The sequence below is a fragment of the Phaethon aethereus genome (genome assembly GCF_964289735.1).
Source record: "Phaethon aethereus genome assembly, chromosome: Z".
NCBI lineage: Eukaryota > Metazoa > Chordata > Aves > Phaethontiformes > Phaethontidae > Phaethon > Phaethon aethereus.
The window spans coordinates 85084832-85105480 of NC_138577.1; the positions used below are offsets into that span (position 1 = coordinate 85084832).

The 20649-nt window shown below is 36.8% G+C and overlaps 1 protein-coding gene across 1 annotated transcript in view; it reads left to right on the plus strand.

Moving 5' to 3' along the window:
* Positions 1 to 20649, plus strand: part of RASA1 (RAS p21 protein activator 1) — a gene marked incomplete at both ends in the record, with an annotated part of 64064 nt that overhangs the window by 22402 nt on the left and 21013 nt on the right. The window contains 8 exons of the mRNA XM_082013814.1: positions 1488 to 1605; positions 2624 to 2655; positions 4258 to 4310; positions 5024 to 5174; positions 11371 to 11449; positions 14284 to 14404; positions 16611 to 16767; positions 19093 to 19180. Of these exons, the coding sequence (XP_081869940.1) occupies positions 1488 to 1605; positions 2624 to 2655; positions 4258 to 4310; positions 5024 to 5174; positions 11371 to 11449; positions 14284 to 14404; positions 16611 to 16767; positions 19093 to 19180 (799 nt within the window). The remainder of the gene's footprint in view (positions 1 to 1487; positions 1606 to 2623; positions 2656 to 4257; positions 4311 to 5023; positions 5175 to 11370; positions 11450 to 14283; positions 14405 to 16610; positions 16768 to 19092; positions 19181 to 20649) is intronic.

Sequence of the window (20649 nt, forward strand, 5' to 3'; positions counted from 1 at the left end):
TGGTTTCATAAGTTGATTTAACACACCAATTGGGAATTTTCTTTATTTTGGGAATATTAGCCTAAGATACAGAGAAAGGTATATGAGAGCTTTGTATAGACATTGGGATGTGAATTTATGCCAACACTAACAGTCCAGTCCTATCTAACCTCTTTAAAGAACGCTGTGAGGATATTTGTCTTCGAAATTGTTTTTCTAAGCAGATAAGAAGGTGGTAGGACAGGGAAGGGACTCTTGAATTGTGTATTGCAAGTAAGGCTTCCTACTGTGTTTAAGAATAAAAAGATGGATTGAGTCCATTAAGTCCCTTATTGCACCTACCAACTTAAGAGGAAAAAGTATTTTACTACTTTGCTATCATAACAAAAATAGTAGAAAATTATACCGTTCTCCTTCTTTTAGGATACAGCTAAAATGCAAAGTTCTGTGCTGGGGTTTTGAGATCCACATGGCTAAAATAGTTCTGTTTGTGACATAGCTGGGACCAAGGCTCTCAGTTTGTTCTAGGTCAAATTAATATGCTCTTGAAAACTATACAGTTCAGAATCTTGACTTAAAATTTTAATACCATAGTTAATATTTAGCAAGTTTGAAGTATTACAGAATTAATTTCAGCTTGTGTTCCATGCCGTAACTTAATGTATAGTTCTTTGTAATAGAGCTGATGGAGGCTGCTCTTGCCGTCTGTCACCCATTCTTAGGATTTAGATTCATTAGCAGCTGAATTTATTTTGTTTTATCAATAGTGGTTTTTTGGTTTTTGTTTTTTAATACTTGCGGTTTGCTTTGTGCTTGAGTTAATGCCTTTTCTGTTAGCAAATTACTATGGCATTTCTCTCATTTAAAGTACACCATTTGAAATAATAGTTAGTAAGCTTCATGATGCATCATCAGACTTGATTCAGAAGTCATGCTGTGCTACCATGGAAGGTTTTCATATGACCTGAGTTTGGGATAGCACTTCTGGAGTAACTTAACTAACCTTCCAGAAATGAAATTCCCCTAAAGATGTTAATGCTTCTTACTCATACTTTTCTTGTAGCTAATTGCATGGCTTCTCTGGTAACTGTTCTGCACTCTCTTTGCAGCACTTGTCTTCATATGTGAGAACATGAAGAATAGATATTCCACAAGCTTTTATTATACAAGATTAGTTTCAGATGAAAGGAGTGTTATTTCCTTTACTATCTTTTAATACTGTTCTGGTATTATTTTTGTTTTATACATCGTTAGTACACTTTGAAGTTGACAGAACTGAAGTATGTATTAGATACTAAATGTACATCAAAAATATAAATACTCCTATAATAGCCACTTAACAGTGAGGAAAAATACGTGTGATGTGCTCAGGGTATCAATTCATGCATTTTTCACAAACAGGTTTTCTGAACTATTTTGTGGAAATTGTACTCATGAATTCATTGTGTTCATTAAACTTTATATTATGATTGTATCGCTGATTTAAATCTTGCTGTAACCCTCTTCAGTTTCCTTAAAGGAGACATGTTTATTGTCCATAATGAATTGGAAGATGGCTGGATGTGGGTTACAAACCTACGGACAGACGAGCAAGGTCTTATTGTAGAAGACCTGGTAGAAGAAGTGGTAAGTAATTTTTATATTCAAATTTCTTAAATGAATGAGATTTTTTGGTAAAATAATATTGAAATAAACTAGAACTAGTGACATTTAATTACCTGTTTTCTAGTTATGTACTTTTCTAAAGCTAGTAATTGGATCTACTAGTTTTAAAATAGTATAACAAACCTTTAAGTATTCACTATTAAAAAAGTGCTTATTAATGTGTTCTCCAAAGAAATGTACAAATGAATGGTACTGTAAATTTATGAGGCAGTTTCCTCAACTCAACTGTCCTGGTAAAGAATCTGCTACTCATTTAATTGCATTTCTTTTTTATGTTTGCCATGAAACGTTCACAAACTATACAGCGTGTAATTTTGCCTTTTGGTAGGTCTTCCTCTTTTTTTTTAAGGATGAAGTGTTGCTTAAAAATGTATTGATGAGTTAATTATACCTGGAAGGGCTTGTGTGGGCTCAGGAAGCTAAGCAGGTGACTTGCAGATAATTCAGTTACTGTAGGGGAACAGATGGTTTAATATCCTTCAGAGAAAAAAAAAAAATTTAAACAAGCTCAGCTTTGCTTTGGAGTCAAATATTATCAAATGTTTTTGATAATATTTTCCTGCACAGTACATGTGTTTTGCTAATAGCAGTATTACCTGCAGATGCTTCTCACAGATCTCTGTCAGGATGTGAATGGCTAAATTGAAGTGGCAGTACTAGCCTATTGAATTGTAGGCTGATGTATCAGTGATTAAGTTTACCTTAGGAAAGCTGAGATTTTAAAAAGTTACCACCTGTAAAGAAGGACTTGAAACATGACAGAAGCAATCCCCTGAAATACCGTATTTTGGCTGAATTTCCACTTAGTGAATGAAGAGGGAAACTACTTTTCATAGAACAGCAATAAGCCCTTTTACTTCAAAAATGTCTCAGACTTCTTAGTGTTTTTTTTTTACAGAAGGTCTTAGCCTATGGAGTTTATTGTTTTAAACTGAGCTATACTGTTGTCATGCACTTAATATGTTAATTTTCTCATTAGGGAAGAGAAGAAGATCCACATGAAGGCAAAATGTAAGGATTTTTGTTTTGTTATTAAAAGCAATTGTAACTGTTTGTAAACTTCAGCTATGAGATTTCCCAGCTTTTGGGAAGATGAACCAAAGAGATTTATTTTTTTCATCTCAAGACTTTTTTCTGTACTAGCTGCTGAAGATGCCTGGATAATTAACATGAAAGAGTCCTGTAATAGGTATCCCTATTGCTGATGGGTTTTGCAGTGTCAAAATGTTAGATGACGCCCTGTATGATCACTTTCAGCCAAAACATGCACAATGGAGTATTTCTTGAACATAGTGTTGGCCTTAGAGGTAACCTTTTTTCCAGATCTGCACAGCTCTAAATGCTGGAGAGAGAGCAAAGTACCATTAGAAAAATGATAGTGTGATAGTTACAGCTTGTCTCTGTTAGCTTCGTGTAATAACACTTAAGCTTTAAAGAGAAAGCCAGAGGACTATAAGATTTGTTCTATTTGCTTAAATACTTAACATTTTTTAAAGACTGGATATAATTTGGAATCAACAATGTATTGATATGTCAAGCTGTTGATAGATTATTTTCAGTAGTAAAGATGAGTGGCAAAAGAAAGTTCCAAAAAATTTCTAGTGCCTTATTTCATCCATCCTCCATTTGCTTGCCGTATTTGCACCTGCTGCTTCTTCTCTGTGGTCTCCCAAGAGGCTGATTGCTGAAGGAGGCATTTCTTGATATCTTATTAGAAGAAAGAAAATCACTGGTGGGTGTGTTGTTTGTTTACTGTTTGCCAGTGTTCTGCTAGTCAATTTGGCAGTAGGAATGCCTTCAAATGTAGGGTTTTTTGTTTATATGCAAAGGATTTTGTAGCAGATGCTTGGAGCTTTGATACTGTCTGTCCACAGTTACTTGTGCCACTCAGAGGAATCCTGGGGAGACAGTGACTCCTTCGAACATTCCAGTAGCCAGAAATTAACCTATAAAGGTAGTATAAAAAGAAAGTTGGAACTAGAGCTCTTTTCCGATACATAGAGAGGCCATATTTTTATCTTTCCATTAAAGGACAGAATAAGATATTAAATTGTAGCATGTCAAGCTGTTCTGTATAGTCATAAGTATCAGGCTGAGACTGGACAGAGGCTGCTGAACTTTTTTAGGACACTGCTCTGACACAGGACTCTGAGAAGGTACAAGGTGTGAGATCAAAGTAGTTTGTATTCAACAGTCGAACAAAGCTCGACTTTTTCTTTCTCCATAGTTTTATTTCCATAGGTTTTATTTCCATAGCTTCTGGCAAAATTCAGTTTGAGTTTTTCTGTCGGTGTTTAGCCTCCTTGTTTGAGCTTTGGATTTCATGATTCAAGTAAATTGCTGTATGAGACTGACTTCAAATAATGCCTATCAAATTGTCTACTGATTAAGACAATTCATTTTTATCTCTGAACACAGTTGGATTTGAACATTTGTCATGCTGGTGGCAGAGCAGAATCATTAAGTAGCATAATCATTGATTACCACATCTATATATATTAGGTCTTTTTAAATAAAGATCAGTTCATAGGTGCCAGAGCCTTGGATGTCACCACAGCCAAAAAAGAGAGCTGGTAGTCTTGCTTTCTAATTTTTCTCTTCATCTTTGTTAAGATGGTTCCATGGGAAGATCTCCAAACAAGAGGCTTACAATTTGCTGATGACAGGTACTTGTGTTTCTGACTGAAATACAGTCGTAGTGAAATGGCACAAAGTGATGCTATTTGTATTAACCTGTGTCAAAACTTCCTTTTATGTGTGAACATATGCGAGTGTTTTAGTCTGACCAGTCCGTGTGGTTGTTACCTTGATAGAATACTACATTGGAAGAAAACTGTTGTGGCTATGGTATTGAGTACGTTCTCAAGTACAGTTCATTTAATAATTTTTGATTGAAATACACAAATTAATTTTAAAAAGTATTATCACTTACTGATGCCTTCATGAAAATGCAGTGGACGGTATGCTTTTATGTACCTAAAGGAAAATGTATTATAAACTTTTTTAGACCTTTCATAGAGAAAATATTTCTTTAAATGAAAATACAAAGATTTCTGACCCATATTGTTAAATAGCATACTTAAAATATTAGAACAGAAATTGTTAATTTTTGCAAACATGTTTTCAAATTTTTTTTCAATGTTCTTGTAAAGAGATGGTGGCAGAGATGTGGCTCAGTTGCAAGCTACAGCTAAACCATTGTGCATTAATTTTGGCAGTTTAGTACTAGCTCATCAGGTTTCAGATCACTGTTGGAACTTACCTTACAGACTTTGTATTTCTTCAAGTGTGCAATTCTTGCTAATTTATGTGGAAATAGATTTGATAAGGGCTCATATGTAACACTAAGAAAAGTAACGCTATTATGATACCTTTTCAGTTGGTCAGGTGTGCAGTTTTCTTGTGAGGCCTTCAGATAATACACCTGGTGATTATTCACTTTATTTTCGGACCAGTGAAAATATTCAGCGTTTTAAAATATGCCCGACATCAAACAATCAGTTTATGATGGGAGGCAGATACTATAATAGGTAAGTTTTAATCGTAAAAGGAATTGTGCGTATTTTATATTTGTGTAAAGAATTTGTAGAACTTGCTCCTGATAATTACTTACTGCTATGATTATAAGACTGTAGTTTTCTTAATAGTATACTAACCATTTTACCTAACTTGCTTTGTAATTCCTTGTAACTGAGCAAGTTCTTAAATCTTGCAGAAGCCTAAGTGTAGCTTGTTTCTCTCGAAGTATTGTCCTTCTTTTACAAACAAGTTTCTTCACAGTATAAATTGTGGATTGTATGGATCATATGTGGATCTGTAATTAAGAGAATGCTATGTTGTCTTGGAAGCTACTATTTCTACTCTTATCTATTTGAAAAGGGAATATAAAAATTTAATTTTATCTGGGACATTCGATAGGGTTTTCAAATACTAGAAATGGCTATTTACAGGAAGGGGGGAAAAATACCTTCATTGTTGGAAAAAGTCATTAAATTGCATTGTAATTATGTGCATGATACTTGGGTCAGAAGTACAGATCACTTCATTTAGAGTGGGCAAACTTGGGATGCATTTGTTTTGCCATTGGTACAAAAAAATGGTAATTTGTACAAAAAGAAAAAAGTAACGAGATATCTTGCCCTTTTGTGGGAGAAGCTGTCAGTGCAGCTCTGTCCTTGATAAGCTTGTTTTGAGAGTTGTTGTAGATGCAAGACTTCTCAGTAGCGAAAACTCACTTCCCTCTTTTTCATGGAGCCTGTTGCGTGCCTCACAAAATGAAGACTTTTCCAGACTTGCTCACCTAGAACCAGGGCATTCTTCATGCCAATAGAGAATTTCTCTCACTTCCAGCTTGGCTTCTGAGTGGGTAGAGATCCAGCAGCTGGTGTGTCTGAGAAAATGTCGAGGTCTCCTAACTAAGAAGTTCAGTGGGCTTTTTCATGTGACTTCAAATGGACGATGGTGTGAGGCTAAACAATTGGAACCTTATGAACATATGCATATCCCACACCCAAGCTGCTTGAATACCTTCTGCATTAATCAGTCTGGCCTCCAGACATCCTCACTGAAAACCAAGCTAGCTGCAATGTCAGCCTTTCATGAAGGTAAATGCTCTTTTGCCCATTCTCTAGTTACATGGCTTAGTAGAAAGATGATAGGCGAGGAGCCCCCACTCTAGGTGATGTTCAACTAACTAGCAAATTAGTGGAACTCTTAATAGTCTCAAATGGTGTCACAGCATTAAATAGTATATCTTCAGAAATTTACTACATTAAGTTATTACTTTAGAATACAGTTCTGGATTCACTTGAGGTGTGTGTATAAATGACATTTATCTGAAGAAGATTCTTTCCATGGTGTTGAACAGAAAACAAGATTGTAAAGTTAAGCAGTTATGACAAAATGCTTTTAGAATCTTTTTAGTATGTTGATTCCTAGGTTGCAGAGATCTTCTTCAGTGTGAAAGAGAATTTGCAGAGCTTTAAAAGGCTTAATTTTTGTTGCATGTTTTGGAGAATTACTGCTATACTCCTAGGCTCACACTCAGTACAAATTAGTTTGTGCTGAAAGTTGGTAAACTTCTTGGAAGTTCAAACATCTAATGAAGTATACAATGCAAGATAATAAGGCTGCAAGCTGAAGATGGTAACTGCCCAAATTCTGTAATGTAAGATCTACTGCAGAGGGCAATAAATAAGAAGCAGGAAAGAGCGAATAACTTCGTAGGCTTTTCTTGCATTGGTTCATTTAATGGGGACACTGTAAGAAAGAAATCTTTAAATATGTGAAGGCTAATGTGATTTTGTTGTATGGAATAATCATGATCACCTTGTCTTCAAGGTTAAAATTCCAGATTTAAGAAGTGCTGCTTGTAGTTTAAATGCATCTGTTTGACAGGTGCCATTAGCTACAAGGTTTTTTTTATATGAAGTTGTTTAAGTAAATGCTCTCAAGGTACCTCCTTTGAAATCTGATACTAGTATTAGACTAGATCTTTACAAAATTGTCCTTTGTAATAGATTTTTAATATTTTTAATATTCTTTTACATTTTTTTAATTGTAATTGGGGTAAAAGATAAAATGAAAGCAGTCTTCTCTTTGTCTGCAGAGTATTGATTACAGTTATAGTCTGAATAAACTATAGACCAAAGAATAGTAAGGAAACAGAAAATGAAAGAAGTTTGGTTTATTTCTCAGATATTTGTAATATCCAGACATGGAACTGGAACCATGGTAACTATATAAGCAAAACTATGTCTGCTTGCATTCCAGAAGAAGTTACTCAAAGTGATTGTAAGGGAAAGAGGTCCTTGGTACATCTCAGGGATCTTATAGTCTCATAGTCTGTACTGCATAGGAAGACTTATTTTTTCCACCAACCTGTTCCTTTTGCATGTGCTTCCACCACTCTGTATGTAAACTGCTTACAATTTCTGTTGATGACTATGACTGACAGGCCATGTTTGCAGTCTGTTATAGAGATCTGCTTTCATTATTTTGTTCTCTCATATCAGCTCTGCAGAGGAGCTACCCTGTACTCTTTTAGCTGTCCCCCTGCAGGTCGCACTACATAGCCCATATACTGCATACATATTGCAGGAATTATGTTGACTGTGTAACAAAGGAGTATTTTCCCATGGACTTTAGTAAAGCATTTAATTTTTGTGGATCTTTGTGCTTATTCCATGGATAACAAATTACTTCATTAGTCTTCTTTCTACATTTTCATGGAAAATTGAAGAAGGTATTTCTTGGTAGTTGTACTGAGTCTGACTGGGGTGCAGTTAATTTTCTTTACAGCATCCAGTATGATGCTGTGATTCAGATTTGTGGCTAAAACAGTGTTGATAACACACTGGTCTTCTGGCTCTTGTTGAGCAGTGCTTGCGCAGTGTTGAGGCTTTCTCTGTTTTCCAGAGACCCAAACTGACCACAGAGGTATGCTCCACAATAAAAACCGGAGGGGATGTTTTATCTTCCAAGGTGGGTGTTGCTCAGGCTGAGCATCAGTCTGCTTGTGAGCTTGGTGAGTGATTGCTTTTGCATCACCGGCGTGACCCTGCTCCCTTCACTTATCTTGACGCATGGGTTTTGTTACATTTGCTTTTCCTGTTCGAGGGTGGGGAATGAGCAAGCACTACAGGGTGTTCAGCTGCCTCTGGGGTCAGCCCTCCACAGGCCTTTTAACGTCCCCCTCTTCCTCCTCCTTTTCTTGAGCTTTTATTGCTGAGCAAGACATTATGTGGCAGGGAATATCCCTTTGGCTGGTTCAGGCTGTCCTGCTGTGTCTGCTCCCAGCTCCTTTCCCACCCTTGTCCTACTTGTGGGGTGGGTGCAGGGGCGCAGAGTCAGGGGAGAAAGGAAAGCCTCAACACTGCAAGTATGGCTCAGCCATAGTCAAAACACTGGTGTGCTATCAACACAGCATTTCATTCACACATCTAAAATACAGCACTGCACGAGCTGCTATGAAGAAAATTAACTCCATCCCAGGCAGACCTTGTACAGTTGTGATTTCAGTAACTGTGTCATGAGATCTCAGTCCAAAGATGTGCACTTACTGGTATATGGCTTTTACTGTGAGGGTGATCAAACACTAGAACAAGTTACCCAGAAAGGTATGGGTATCACCCTTGGGGGTGCTCAGGATGTGACTGAACAAGGGGCAGAGTTCCCCGCCATCGCTGACCCTGCTTTGAGCTGAGGGCTTGGGCTAGGTGGTCTCCAGAAGTGCTTTCTGTGCTCAGCTTTTCTGTGAATAACTTCCATACGTGTTTCACAGTGTTTTTATGTAAGAGAGCATTTATTAATGTTTCAGTTCTGATTTTAGAATGTGGTAGGAAAAGCATACCAGGCCGTTTCTCCTGTCCTTTTCTGTATCTGCCTTCTTTCCAAAATTCAACCTACGTAACAGGTAGCATTCAAAACAACCTGTAAAATCAGGGGTGGTTCTTTGTTTCTAGTGATTCTCTGTCAAAACAGAAGATAAGAAACTTTGACTTGATAGTTTATAGAGTGAATAAACTTTCAAATTATTTTGAATTTGAGAGACAGCACAATTTGAAAACTGAGAAGACTGGAAAATAATTTTGTTTCAACTGGTAGATTAATCTGTATTGTGGCAGGCTGAACGATATGGGTTTAATGAAAATTCTTCATCTTTATAATTTAACAGTGTATAGAATGGTGGTGTTTAGTTCTGCTTTCAGGTTTCTTTGTTATTTGAAATATCAGCAGTTGGGATAACTCTCAATTCACTCTTTAAGTATTAAAAAAAGATACTGCTCATGATAGTGAGATACTTTTAAAGTCATCAAAGTAGCCAAGACCTGGGGAACCTAACAAGCCCTATGCTAAGCATTTTAAAGTTACTAAAGAAACTGTAATATAGTATTGAGATCCATCTTTATTTCTGTATATCAAACCAAGTTTAACGTTTGGGTTTTTTTTTAAATCCATGCTTATTTGTACCTTCCCTGATGCATTTTGTGTAAATAGAATTTCTGTTGCTGTCAGACACTCAAGAAGGCTATGATTCATTTTCCTGTCCCCTAGATAAGTTTTGTGGTCAGTCTGATTTCAGTCTTGACATTTTACATGTTAGATAACCCTGATCACTTGCAAATTCACATTCTGTAGTGTACTTGACTAGAGATATCTGGTATCTTTGTGTTTGCAGTGTACAGTTTGTTCAGGCATTTGATCTGTCGTAGTGGTAGGGCAATATGTAAGTGACCATCTGAATAAACTTCACTTGCAGGAGGAGAGGGCTGCAGAGGCAAGCCCTTAGTCCTTCTGTCAGGGCATAAAGTTTTAGTCTACGTGGTGCTACAAAAGGAGTCTTCAAATACAACTGAGTTTATTCTTCAGCCCATTTTATGAAATTGGAAGAAGTTAGGCATCTGCTCCTTATATTGAGGAACTCCTGGCATTTTCAAGGAAGGAGAGGAGGCATTGACAAGTCAAGGTATTCTTAATCTGATGAGTGAGAAAAATTATACAACAGTCTTTTACTTACTACAGGATGTTGGCAGTAGCTATTCAACATGCAAAATATAATGACTGAGTCATTATTTTCCATAGTGTGGCAAAGTTTAAATTTTTATGCAGAAAATGGCACATGCAGATTGCATCTCAGTAAAAATTTAAATAAATTATTGGATATCAGTAATACTGAAAGAGAAATTAAGGTCAATATACATACCTGAAAAAAAAATATTTCTGGGAAGATTATTTTATCAAGTGTGCACTAGTTCATAGCTTTAGAAAGTGAGAGAGAAAAGTGAACAAAGATGTCTTGCTATAGCTTTATTTAAATGTTTTTGAGATTTATTTTTACAGTATCAGGTGTTGTTCCTGTGTTGGAAACAACTCTATCCAACTATAACAGGTCAAAGATTTCATTGCTGCACATCTTGTTGATTATCTTTACACACATAACTAAGTAGGCATGAAGTGAGAAGACACACTCAGTGTATTTTTGTTTTCTACTTAATTATTTAGTTCCTTTTTTTATGTTGATATTTTGTGTACGGATGATTAATTCCTATTGATGTTCATGTTGCTGTTCTTTATTACAGTGTAAATTTCAGTAACTCCAAAAACACATCAGAGCAACTCAAATGCCTTGAATTTCAGCTTGTATGTGTCTCTCCTGAACCTTACAAATGCAACTCAGTCTGAATCTGGTGATTAGAATGAATGCTTCCCTGCAGGGGAATGCTACTGACTGAGTATTTAACTTAACAGGATAGCAGTCATTTCCAAGTATAATCTGTATAAGCTCTGCTACAAACCTTGTCTGTTTTCTATTCCTGTCCTCTTAAAAAGAAACTGCTCTGCACTTGCTGTATCTCCCATTCTCCTTCCCTAGTTACTGTAGGACTTATTGCCAATGAAACAGCAATTTTCAGGCTGGTTGGAGAGCTGGTAATGCACGTGTGCTACTTGAGTGTGGAAAAAGCAGTGTCCTCATTTGGCATTTTAAGCAACTAATTAAAATATTTTGCAGAGTTTAGAATTAATACATTCTGAATACCATTTTGTGAACTTTCTTGACTTCAGTATATTAGTAAATTCTCATTGCTACAAATAAGATTATGGTGTTTAACACTTGATTTTATTAAAACTTTGTGAGAAACTGTGGTTGCATGGAAAAGCAAATTCTTAAACAGAGGAAAAACTAACCTGTTTAACATTAGAATCCTCTTTTTCTTATTGGAACAGTATTGCTGACATCATTGAGCACTATAGAAAAGAACAGATTGTTGAAGGTTATTACCTTAAAGATCCTGTTCCAATGCAGGTAAGATTTCATTTCTGAGCATTTGTTGTTGAAGACACAGGCCTAGTCATCACCAAATCAATTTGTGAACTGAATTACAGGAGAGATACCAATAGTAGTTAAACAGCATCATCTCCAGTTTAATTCTTTCAGCTTGTGTGTTTCTTTTGTTTTATCCTCAAATGCATTCACTTGCCAAAGGTTGGCTTGTAGTCAACATAAAATATGGTAAGCACTGTCTGTCCTCTGAGGTGTTCATCCTCTGCTCTGTGCCCCTAGCTCTGGTCCCTGTTTCAACCACGCTGTACCTTAGTCCTAGGTTAGGGGGATGATTGCAGCACTTGTTCTGGAGCGCTCTTGCCCCATAGCAGAAGTTCATCCTAAGAGACCACTAGTAGTAAGAACACCACATAATCTACCTTTTCATAAGCTTATAGCTAGTTATAAAGTATATGTATATATTTTGTTCCCTCAGTTCCCAAACTTTCCTGTTTCAGTGGTTAGAAATTTGCCTTTAATTTCCTCCCTAAGTAGAGTTACGGTCAATTCTTACCCCTTTGTGAGATCTGTCATACTAATGAGAACATTTCTTGTATTCTCTCTTAGTTCACTAAGCTAAGCATACCAAAGCTGATCCTGTCCCCTTGTAATGTCCTCGTAGTTGCCCTGCTGCTGCCAATTTTGGTGCAAGCTTGCCTTTCATGAATGTGGTGGACCAGAATGGTTTAGAGTACCATGTCATGGCTGATTCCCATTCTGTCTGGAAAATAGTTAGAAATATCCTAGAATAGGTGTCATTTTCTGTGATAGGTTGACCCTGGTGAGTAGCTAAGGACCCACACCTTTTCTTGCTCACTCCCCTGTCTGGCGGGATGGGGGCAAAAGCAAAAAACCTCCTGGGTTGAGATAAATACAGTTTAATAAGCAAAGGAGGGGTGGTGGGTGTGTTGCAAGGGCAGTCAGTCACCACCTGCCACAAGCAGTCTGATGCCCAGCCGGTCTCTGAGCAGTGATGACCCAGGAAGACAGCCCCCCCAGCCAGTTTTATTGCTGATCATGATGTTATGTGGCAGGGAATATCACTGGGATCAGTTGGTGTCATCTGTCCTGGCTGTGTCTCTTCCAGCATCTTCCCACCCAAGCCACCTTGCTTAGAAGGGGAGCAGAGTGGGGAATGGAGAAGGTCTTAAGGCTGTGCAAGCACTGATCAGCAAGAGCTAAAACACTGGTGCATAAAACACCAACACTGCTTTAGTCACAAAACCGAAACACAGTACCATAGGGGCTGCTGTGGCAAAAGTCAGCTCCATCCCTGCCAGACCCAGTATGTTGTCATAGCCATGTTATGTCATAGCTCAGTCCTGTGAATGACCCAGCTGTTTATCATTTTCTGTTCTCTAGTGGTAAGTATTAACAGGTGTAACTTTTATGTTGCACTAGTAGACTTACAGCTTGTTACTCCAATCTTTCCTATCAGTGCTTCCCAGTTGTTTGCTGCTGTTAACTCTTGCTTGGTAATGTTGTCGGGACAAAAAGCAGATATGAATGGAGACTGCTCCGTGAAAGGCTTCACTAATAACATTTCTCATGCTCCATCATTCCTCTTGAATCATGGCAGTAATTGTCTTCATTTTAGCTTTTTGCATATGCACTTACAGTTCCTGTGTTAATAACCTTCTCTGCACTGACTAATTTTCCATGAGGGACTACTTCAGATTCTTTTAACCTATTCAGACATATTTGTCACTTTGTTTAAAAATCTTGTGGTCAGTGGTGCCATTTATGTTCAGCTTTGTGTTACCTCCCTTCTACATGCTACCACGCTCTATGTTTTTGAGGGGAAAAAATTCAAAAGTCGTGCATGCTTTTAGGGTTAGTTTCATTGAATTCCTGTGTCTAATAAGAAATTTACTTAAAAATATTTGTCACTAGAGCTGTTGTTTTGTGCACTGTGCCTTGCATAGCTATGTAATGGAAATTATCTTGAGCTCATATACATCTGGACATTGCTTCCATTGTAGGTCTGGTAATTCCTGTTAGCATTACCAAAGTAGTTTTCATCTTGCTTTTGTCATGTTGTTCAAAATCATAATTGTTGTAGATATATGGGCAGGAAGAAAAGCAGAATATTTAGTATGAGCCATACATGTCACTTTTCATCTCAATGCTGTTCTCGCTGCTTGACAGTCTTGCTTTTCATGTTTTCTTAACGGCTAAAAGAACTTCTGCTGATCAGCTTACTTGGTAAGGTCAAACTTGGCTTGGCCTTTGACAATTCTCATTTGTTACTTGCATTTCCAGACCCAACAATTTTCTGTGTGAATTTATCCTTTTTGTATTTCCTGTTTCTGCTTTCTTCTCTTGTCTTGAGTTCTACTGAATTAGGACATGTGAGTTCTAATGAGATTAATAAGGGACTGTGCAACTTTGAGTGAGTTGGTTTGAGTGATCTGCACCATTCTTGTTGCTTCAATGTTTATCCATGATTATTCAGTCCCCAAAGCTTTGATAGAAGACAGTTAGAAGCTAGATAAATCTTTAAAGGCTTGCATAAATTTACCAGAAATCCTGGTCACAGATGCTGCTGAAAAAGACACAATGTTACTTTGTAGAAGTTGGTCTGTATTGAAAACTTTATTCTTCTATCTTAAATCTGGAAATATGTAAATACTTATATTGCATTTCTAGCAAGGGTAGTTTATGAAAAATTATATTGCTTTATTAAAATGCATGGAAGCAAGATAGTAGTAAGCTGGTAGCATTCAGTAAGATGATCCTGGTTGCAGCTTCATAGTATGCAATTTTTTAATGGCAATTTCTGAGCTGAAAATATGTTTTTCTTCCATGTTTCCCAGCACCAAGAACAAGTGCTTAATGATACAGTGGATGGAAAAGAAATCTACAATACAGTTCGTCGGAAAACAAAGGATGCTTTTTATAAAAATATTGTCAAAAAAGGTTACCTTCTGAAAAAAAGTGAGTTATTTTTACTTCTACGAATTTTTTTTCTAAAAAAAAAAAAAGTGGATATGGATCATAGAATCATAGAATATGCCAGGTTAGAAGTGACCCATAAGGATCATCAAGTGCCAACTTTGTGCTTCCTCGAAGGACCGACTAAGAGCATCATCCAGATGCTCCTTGAACTCTGACAGGCTTGGTGCAGTGATGTTTCCCCTGGGAAGCCTGTTCCAGTGACTAACCACCCTCTTAATGAAGAACCTTTTCCTAGTGTCCAAATTGAACTTGCCCTGACACAGCTTCATTCCATTTCCTTATGTCCTATCACTGGTCACCAGAGAGAGGAGATCAGCACCTCTCCCTTCACTGCCCCCTTGAAGAATTTGTAGACTCTGGTGAGGTCACCCCTCAGCCATGAGGTTGCTCTTCAGCCTTCTCTTCTCCAAGCTGAACATGCATACTTAGTGAATTTAGTAGAGTAGTGGTGCTAGAAAGGACAAAATTGAAGTGGGCAAAATGTTCTAGAAAGTGTGTTAAGAGTATGAAATATCTCTTAAGTAGTACATGAGTAGAAGAACATAATACGTAATACTATCATGTGAAAATGTTGATTGTCAGTGGCTCTGAAAAAATCAGTGCACAGCACAAAAACTAGGCATCCTTCTCAAAGGTAGCATTCAAAGTCATGAATTAAGTATATTTTCATTAAAAATGTGTGTATTTAATATGTAAATCATTAAATTCTAGCTGATAGAGTAGGTTAGAGAGAGCAAGGATAGTATAAATCTTTGGAGATCACAGCTCGTTTAATTTTGTTATTCCAAGGTAGGTCATATGTTTTAAATCTTAAATTTAAAATGTATATTCTTCTGTGCAAGATACATAGTGACTTTTTTAGGGTTCTAACACTGGCACAGTCAACGTAACATACAATAAATACATTAAAAGCTGACTGCTTGACTCATCTCAGTATAATCCTGAAGTACATCTTTGAAGTCTGAGGAAGCTAGTCCCTTACCAAGTGTTATACTTCTGCTTTTTAAAAGATCAACATTAATGGAAGCAGAAAAACTATGAATAATAAAATTTCTGCAAATGACAGAGACCATAACTAGGAGGATAAGTTACAGATAGTAATCTGGATAGCGACCAAAAGTGAGAAAGAAGGTATGATTTTAAATATAGCCAAATATAAAGGACACATTAAAAAACCCAAACTACCCCAAACTGTAGACCCTCTGAATAGAACAAGGAAAGCATCTCTTCTATTGAGAAGGCTGATCCTGAGACGAGGTGCAGAGCAATGTTGTAGAGTAAGGAATCAAATAAGAATGAATTGAAAACCTTTAGCTAAAAGAGATAATGGGATACTTTAAATGTGCAAATCGGAGTACTGATTAGGTATAGAGAGATGTACATATCTGCATATGGTGCAAATTCAGGAAAATCACTCTTCTATCTAGAAGACAGAGTGTAGTAAGTGGATGTCAGATTTGTCTTTTCAAAACAGTGCTTTTACTTGTTTATTGGGGCCCATGGTGGATTTATGATGACCAAAGCATAAAATTAAGGCTGAAAGCTTTTTCTAAATGGTACTGTAACGTATGCATTAATTGGTTGCAGAAAGTTCCTAATCCATTCTCATTCAGAGAACATTTTCTCTGAAAGAAGTGGAACCAGCCAAATTCTTAGATATGGTTGCATTTGGGGCACGGTTCTGATTTAAGTTTGCGTATAAACATATTCCCATTATTGTTCTTCAGCCATGCTGTTTTAAGATACTGTAATGCAATCTGCTAAACATTGGTCAGAGTTTACGAGTGACTTTCTTATGTCAGGACTCTATTTCTTAATTAAAATTGTAATAAATGGGATTCAGAGCATCATTATTTGCAAACTGTGTAGATACAGTCTTTAACACTGACAGCAACTCGCTGTCCAGGCAGCTCATATGCACTTGCTTAATCCTGTTGAAATTAGTGAAAATGTTTAGAGAACCTTTTGCAACTCTACCTGCATCTATGAAGGGGGTCTAGTTTTAGCCACATGTTGCATAAAATTGAGTATGTATACTGATGATATCACTTCAGTTTGATTACCTATACATTTTTCTTGTCTGCAATTTGATAAAAATTTTACTGCCCTCTTTTGTTTTCTTCATTTACAAAATGTACATTTTCTTTTAAACAGTATTGTAACTTTTTGCTTGGCTCTTCTACAGGTAAAGGAAAGAGATGGAAAAACTTGTACTTTATATTAGAGGGAAATGATGCCCAGCTTATTTATTTTGAAAGTGAAAAACGAGCCACAAAACCCAAAGGACTAATAGACCTTAGTGTGTGTTCCGTCTACGGAGTACATGACAGTTTGTTTGGCAGGTAGGAGGCTGCCTGTTATTGTCATACATGCAGCAGGAGAGTTGACTGCTCGTTTGAGACAGGTACAAGATTCGGGCAATATGTCACTGGTGACCGACTAGCCCTGGATTGCATTGTTCATTGGTATGAACCAAGAGCCTGTAGTAGATGTGAATTGCAAGAGCATGTGTAGACCAATATAGCTGATGAATAGTAATTTGTTTAGCCATGGCAACTCAATTGCTGGCAAGTGTACATAAACAGCTTCTAGTTAGAAATTTTAGAGTTTAGTATTAAAGTTTTATTGTGAAATAAGATGTGATGATGATTCAAGTTTTTTGCATTGTCATTTTTTAATACTGAGTGCATTAATTGTTCCATGTTTCATTTTACAGAATTTAGAGATTATGAACTGAGGGTTTTAATCCTTTTGAAATAAGAATCTACATTCTTTTGATAGGTATTTGAAAGCTGACTTGGCTAGACAGAGTCTGTAAACACTGTTCTATTTAAGAACAAGTACTTTTGTTAGATTAGACCAATTTAGCAGTAAACTAGTTCCTATAAGTCAATATCCTCAGAAATTGTTTTTTCACAATTACTATATTCAGAGATAATTTTGACATCAAATCTTATTTACTGTAATATTTTGACATTCAAACTATGCCAGCTGCAAGGGATGTGATTATCAGCAAAGAAGTTAGGGATCAAAAGTCTTTCAGATATCATTGGTAATTAACAAGAAAGAATTTACATATTTGTTCATTGGTAGTTACCAAAAAAAGTCCACTGTCCTCTTTTATAATGTCTTATAGAAGAAACAGGTACACTTACTCCTGCAAGTGGTAGATAGAAATTCTGGTTATCACGGGGTTCTTAATGATTATTAAAAAATGATATATAGTCAACTTGAAGTTTTGTCACAAAAATAACTAAAAGACAAACGCTTGAAATTAGTGGCGTTTCTTAAACTGCAAAGACTGGTGCTTTTGTTTGATGGTTTGGGGTTTTTTTAAATCTTTTTAACAGTTTTGAAAAATCCATTAAATGAATGGAATGAGGTACAGAGTACCATAACAGCAACAAAAAAATTACTGAAATGTTCCTAATGTAAGTTGGCAATTATGCCGGATGCTTGGGTGTATGTTGTAAACAAGGAACATGTTGGTTAACAGTGCCTGTCTCTTAAACAGCTTTTAAGAAACGCTGTGCTGTGAGTTAGTGTAGTTGGACAGTAAGTGATAATACACATGGGTAGGAGGAGATGTATAGTTGCATCAGCTTAGGCAGCTGTTAGTGAGGAACTGTAGCTAAGTTCCTCCTGCATTTTGACTAGGTGCAAAAACCTCCTTTGCGCTGTTCTCAGAAGTATGGTGGAGTTTGTAGCTTTGCAGGGTTCTTTGGTAGCAATGGTTTAATTAGCCCCAGACCTGGCCACTTCCTGCTCTACCCCACCCTTCCAAGGCATGGCCACAGAGTGCTGTGTCAGTGTTTCTCCAGGCCCTGGAACAGATGAGGGAACTGAAGACTGAAACTGCAAATGGAATAGGATCATGTAACGCTGGTTTTGGCAGAGCTAAATTTCCTTGAGCACAGTGCAGAAGGTCATAAGTGAAGTGTGCAGTTTAAATAGCTTGTAATTTAACAACACAAAGTATTTTTGATTGACTTTTTGGCAAATCAGTGGAGGTACATAAAATGTCAAAGACACTACAGTTGCATTTAAGGTTGTAGAGGTTTGTGTCACATACATTCAATGATTAGTATGTGATCCATACACATTTTATTGGTTGCAAGAGCCATGGGACACGTTCAGATTGGGGATTCCTTATGTTAATCTTGTTTCCTGAACTTCTGAAAGAATAAATCCTTAATGTATGATTAATTGGTTGGGAACTAATGCTGAACCGCTCTGGCTTTTAAAGTATCTAGGAAGAGTCCCCGTTGACAAGTCTTTTCTGTTACCAGGTGGCTATTTTTTGCCTTGACTGTAAGTCAGCGTGCATGCCTATTCAGTACAGGCCATTGTAAAAGTTTCTTAATATTCCAAAATAAATGAGCTGTACTGAAGTCTGATCTTCTTAAAATGACATAGTAAATTCAAAAAAAAATGCAGCTTTGAAGCACATGAGAAATTTTCTAGTTGGAGTTCTTCCTCTTTCCACATGTGATGATGCTACATGCATGCAAACAAAAATTGATGCAATGTTCAGTGCTCCCTACGGACAAAAAGCAGAAATGTATTACTTCAGTATAAACTTTGTTTTGGCACCAATCAACAAATGCAGTGTCTGTTAATATTGCGAAGATTAATAAAATGTGTTTTTTTGTTTGTTTGTTTTTAAGGCCAAACTGTTTTCAGATAGTAGTTCAGCACTTTAGTGAAGAGCATTACATCTTTTACTTTGCAGGCGAAACTCCAGAACAAGCACAGGTGAGAGCTTTTGCTGGTAAATACGATACCAAAAAGACATTTTTTGTCCTGTGGTGCTTAATGATATTGCCCTTCTTGAACAGGAAGCAAGCGTATCACAAATAGTTAGTGGCTATGTCTATATTAGCAGGTGTTACAATGGAGTAGCAGCAGATCTGTAAGGGGAACGATTAGCAGTGAGAGTCCAGCACCTACATTATCTGCCCTTGGGGGTTTTACTTTGGACAAGTTCCAGTCAGGTCCCATGGACTGAACTTCCATTATTTTACATTGTGTGTTTCTGGAAAACATTTTTTTGGAAGCAGTTCAACTCAGAAAAATAATTTACTCTCCAAGACTTACATGTTATAAACCAAAGCATGGTAAGTGTGAGTTTTCCTTTAATGGCGTATTCCTGATACAAACTAAAATGCTAATGCGCATGTGTGTGCTCAGTGACCAATGTATATTGAATGGCTGCCTTTTGCAGTTATTTGTCCTGTCCATAAATTGGTGGTTGTTCATAGTCTTGGGCCTGGATCATGCACAAAAAGTAAGGTTTTCTGGTTTTAGTTGGTATCCTTTAGTTACAAGCTCTCTAGCAGTTATGTTTGCTGATTAAGAATTGAAGGGTAGGAGCATAATTATCTGAAATTCACTCTCGAGCAGGAGACTGTATCTAAGGTGAGGCAGTGTCCTTACTTACTAAGTTTACAGCTCTGAAAGTTCATAACTCAAATACACCTGTTGCATCAGAGGTTAAGCACTGCATTTGATTTTATTTGAATGGAATTAAAGCTGTTTAGAGCATGTGTAATAGACTGCTATTCACTAGAGCATGAAAGCAGTATAAATTCGGTATTCTTCTTGTATATAAAGGAAAGCACAAATTTTCCTGTTAAATTAATACAAGTTTATGAAAGTCACTGAGACGACAGGATGATGCAGTGGCATTTGTCACACAACTCTTAATGTACTATCTTTTGAGAAGCAGCATGCTGTATAGTAATTGAGAATGTGTACATTAATTTCCACACTCATACATTCATTTTTGTCACATCTGGAATGTTTTTTGTGTTCTAGAAATTAAAAGAATTAAGAATGTGTAGAAGGCAGAATATCCTGTCTTGTTCCCTGAACATTTGGTATAATCTGCTTTTGGTTTTGATCTGCTTAACAGGCTGTTCACTGCATTTATACAGAATAAAGGGGGTTTTTAATAATATGGCTTTGGCCCAGGAAAGTTTATAGGTATTTATTTTTGAGAAAGTTCAGCTTTCTTTACTCTGTAACATTTCATAGAAGAATAGTTTTATGTTTGTATTAAGGCTTTCTTATAATGTGATAAATAAATACTGAAGCACACCATCCTATAGACTGCATGTTGTCTTTATGGTTCGTACAAAACGAAAGTGGATGTAAAATGTGGCCTTACATGCTGCTGTCACTGTGCTTACTGTGGCACGTTGTTTATTCTCACTGCTGTAAGC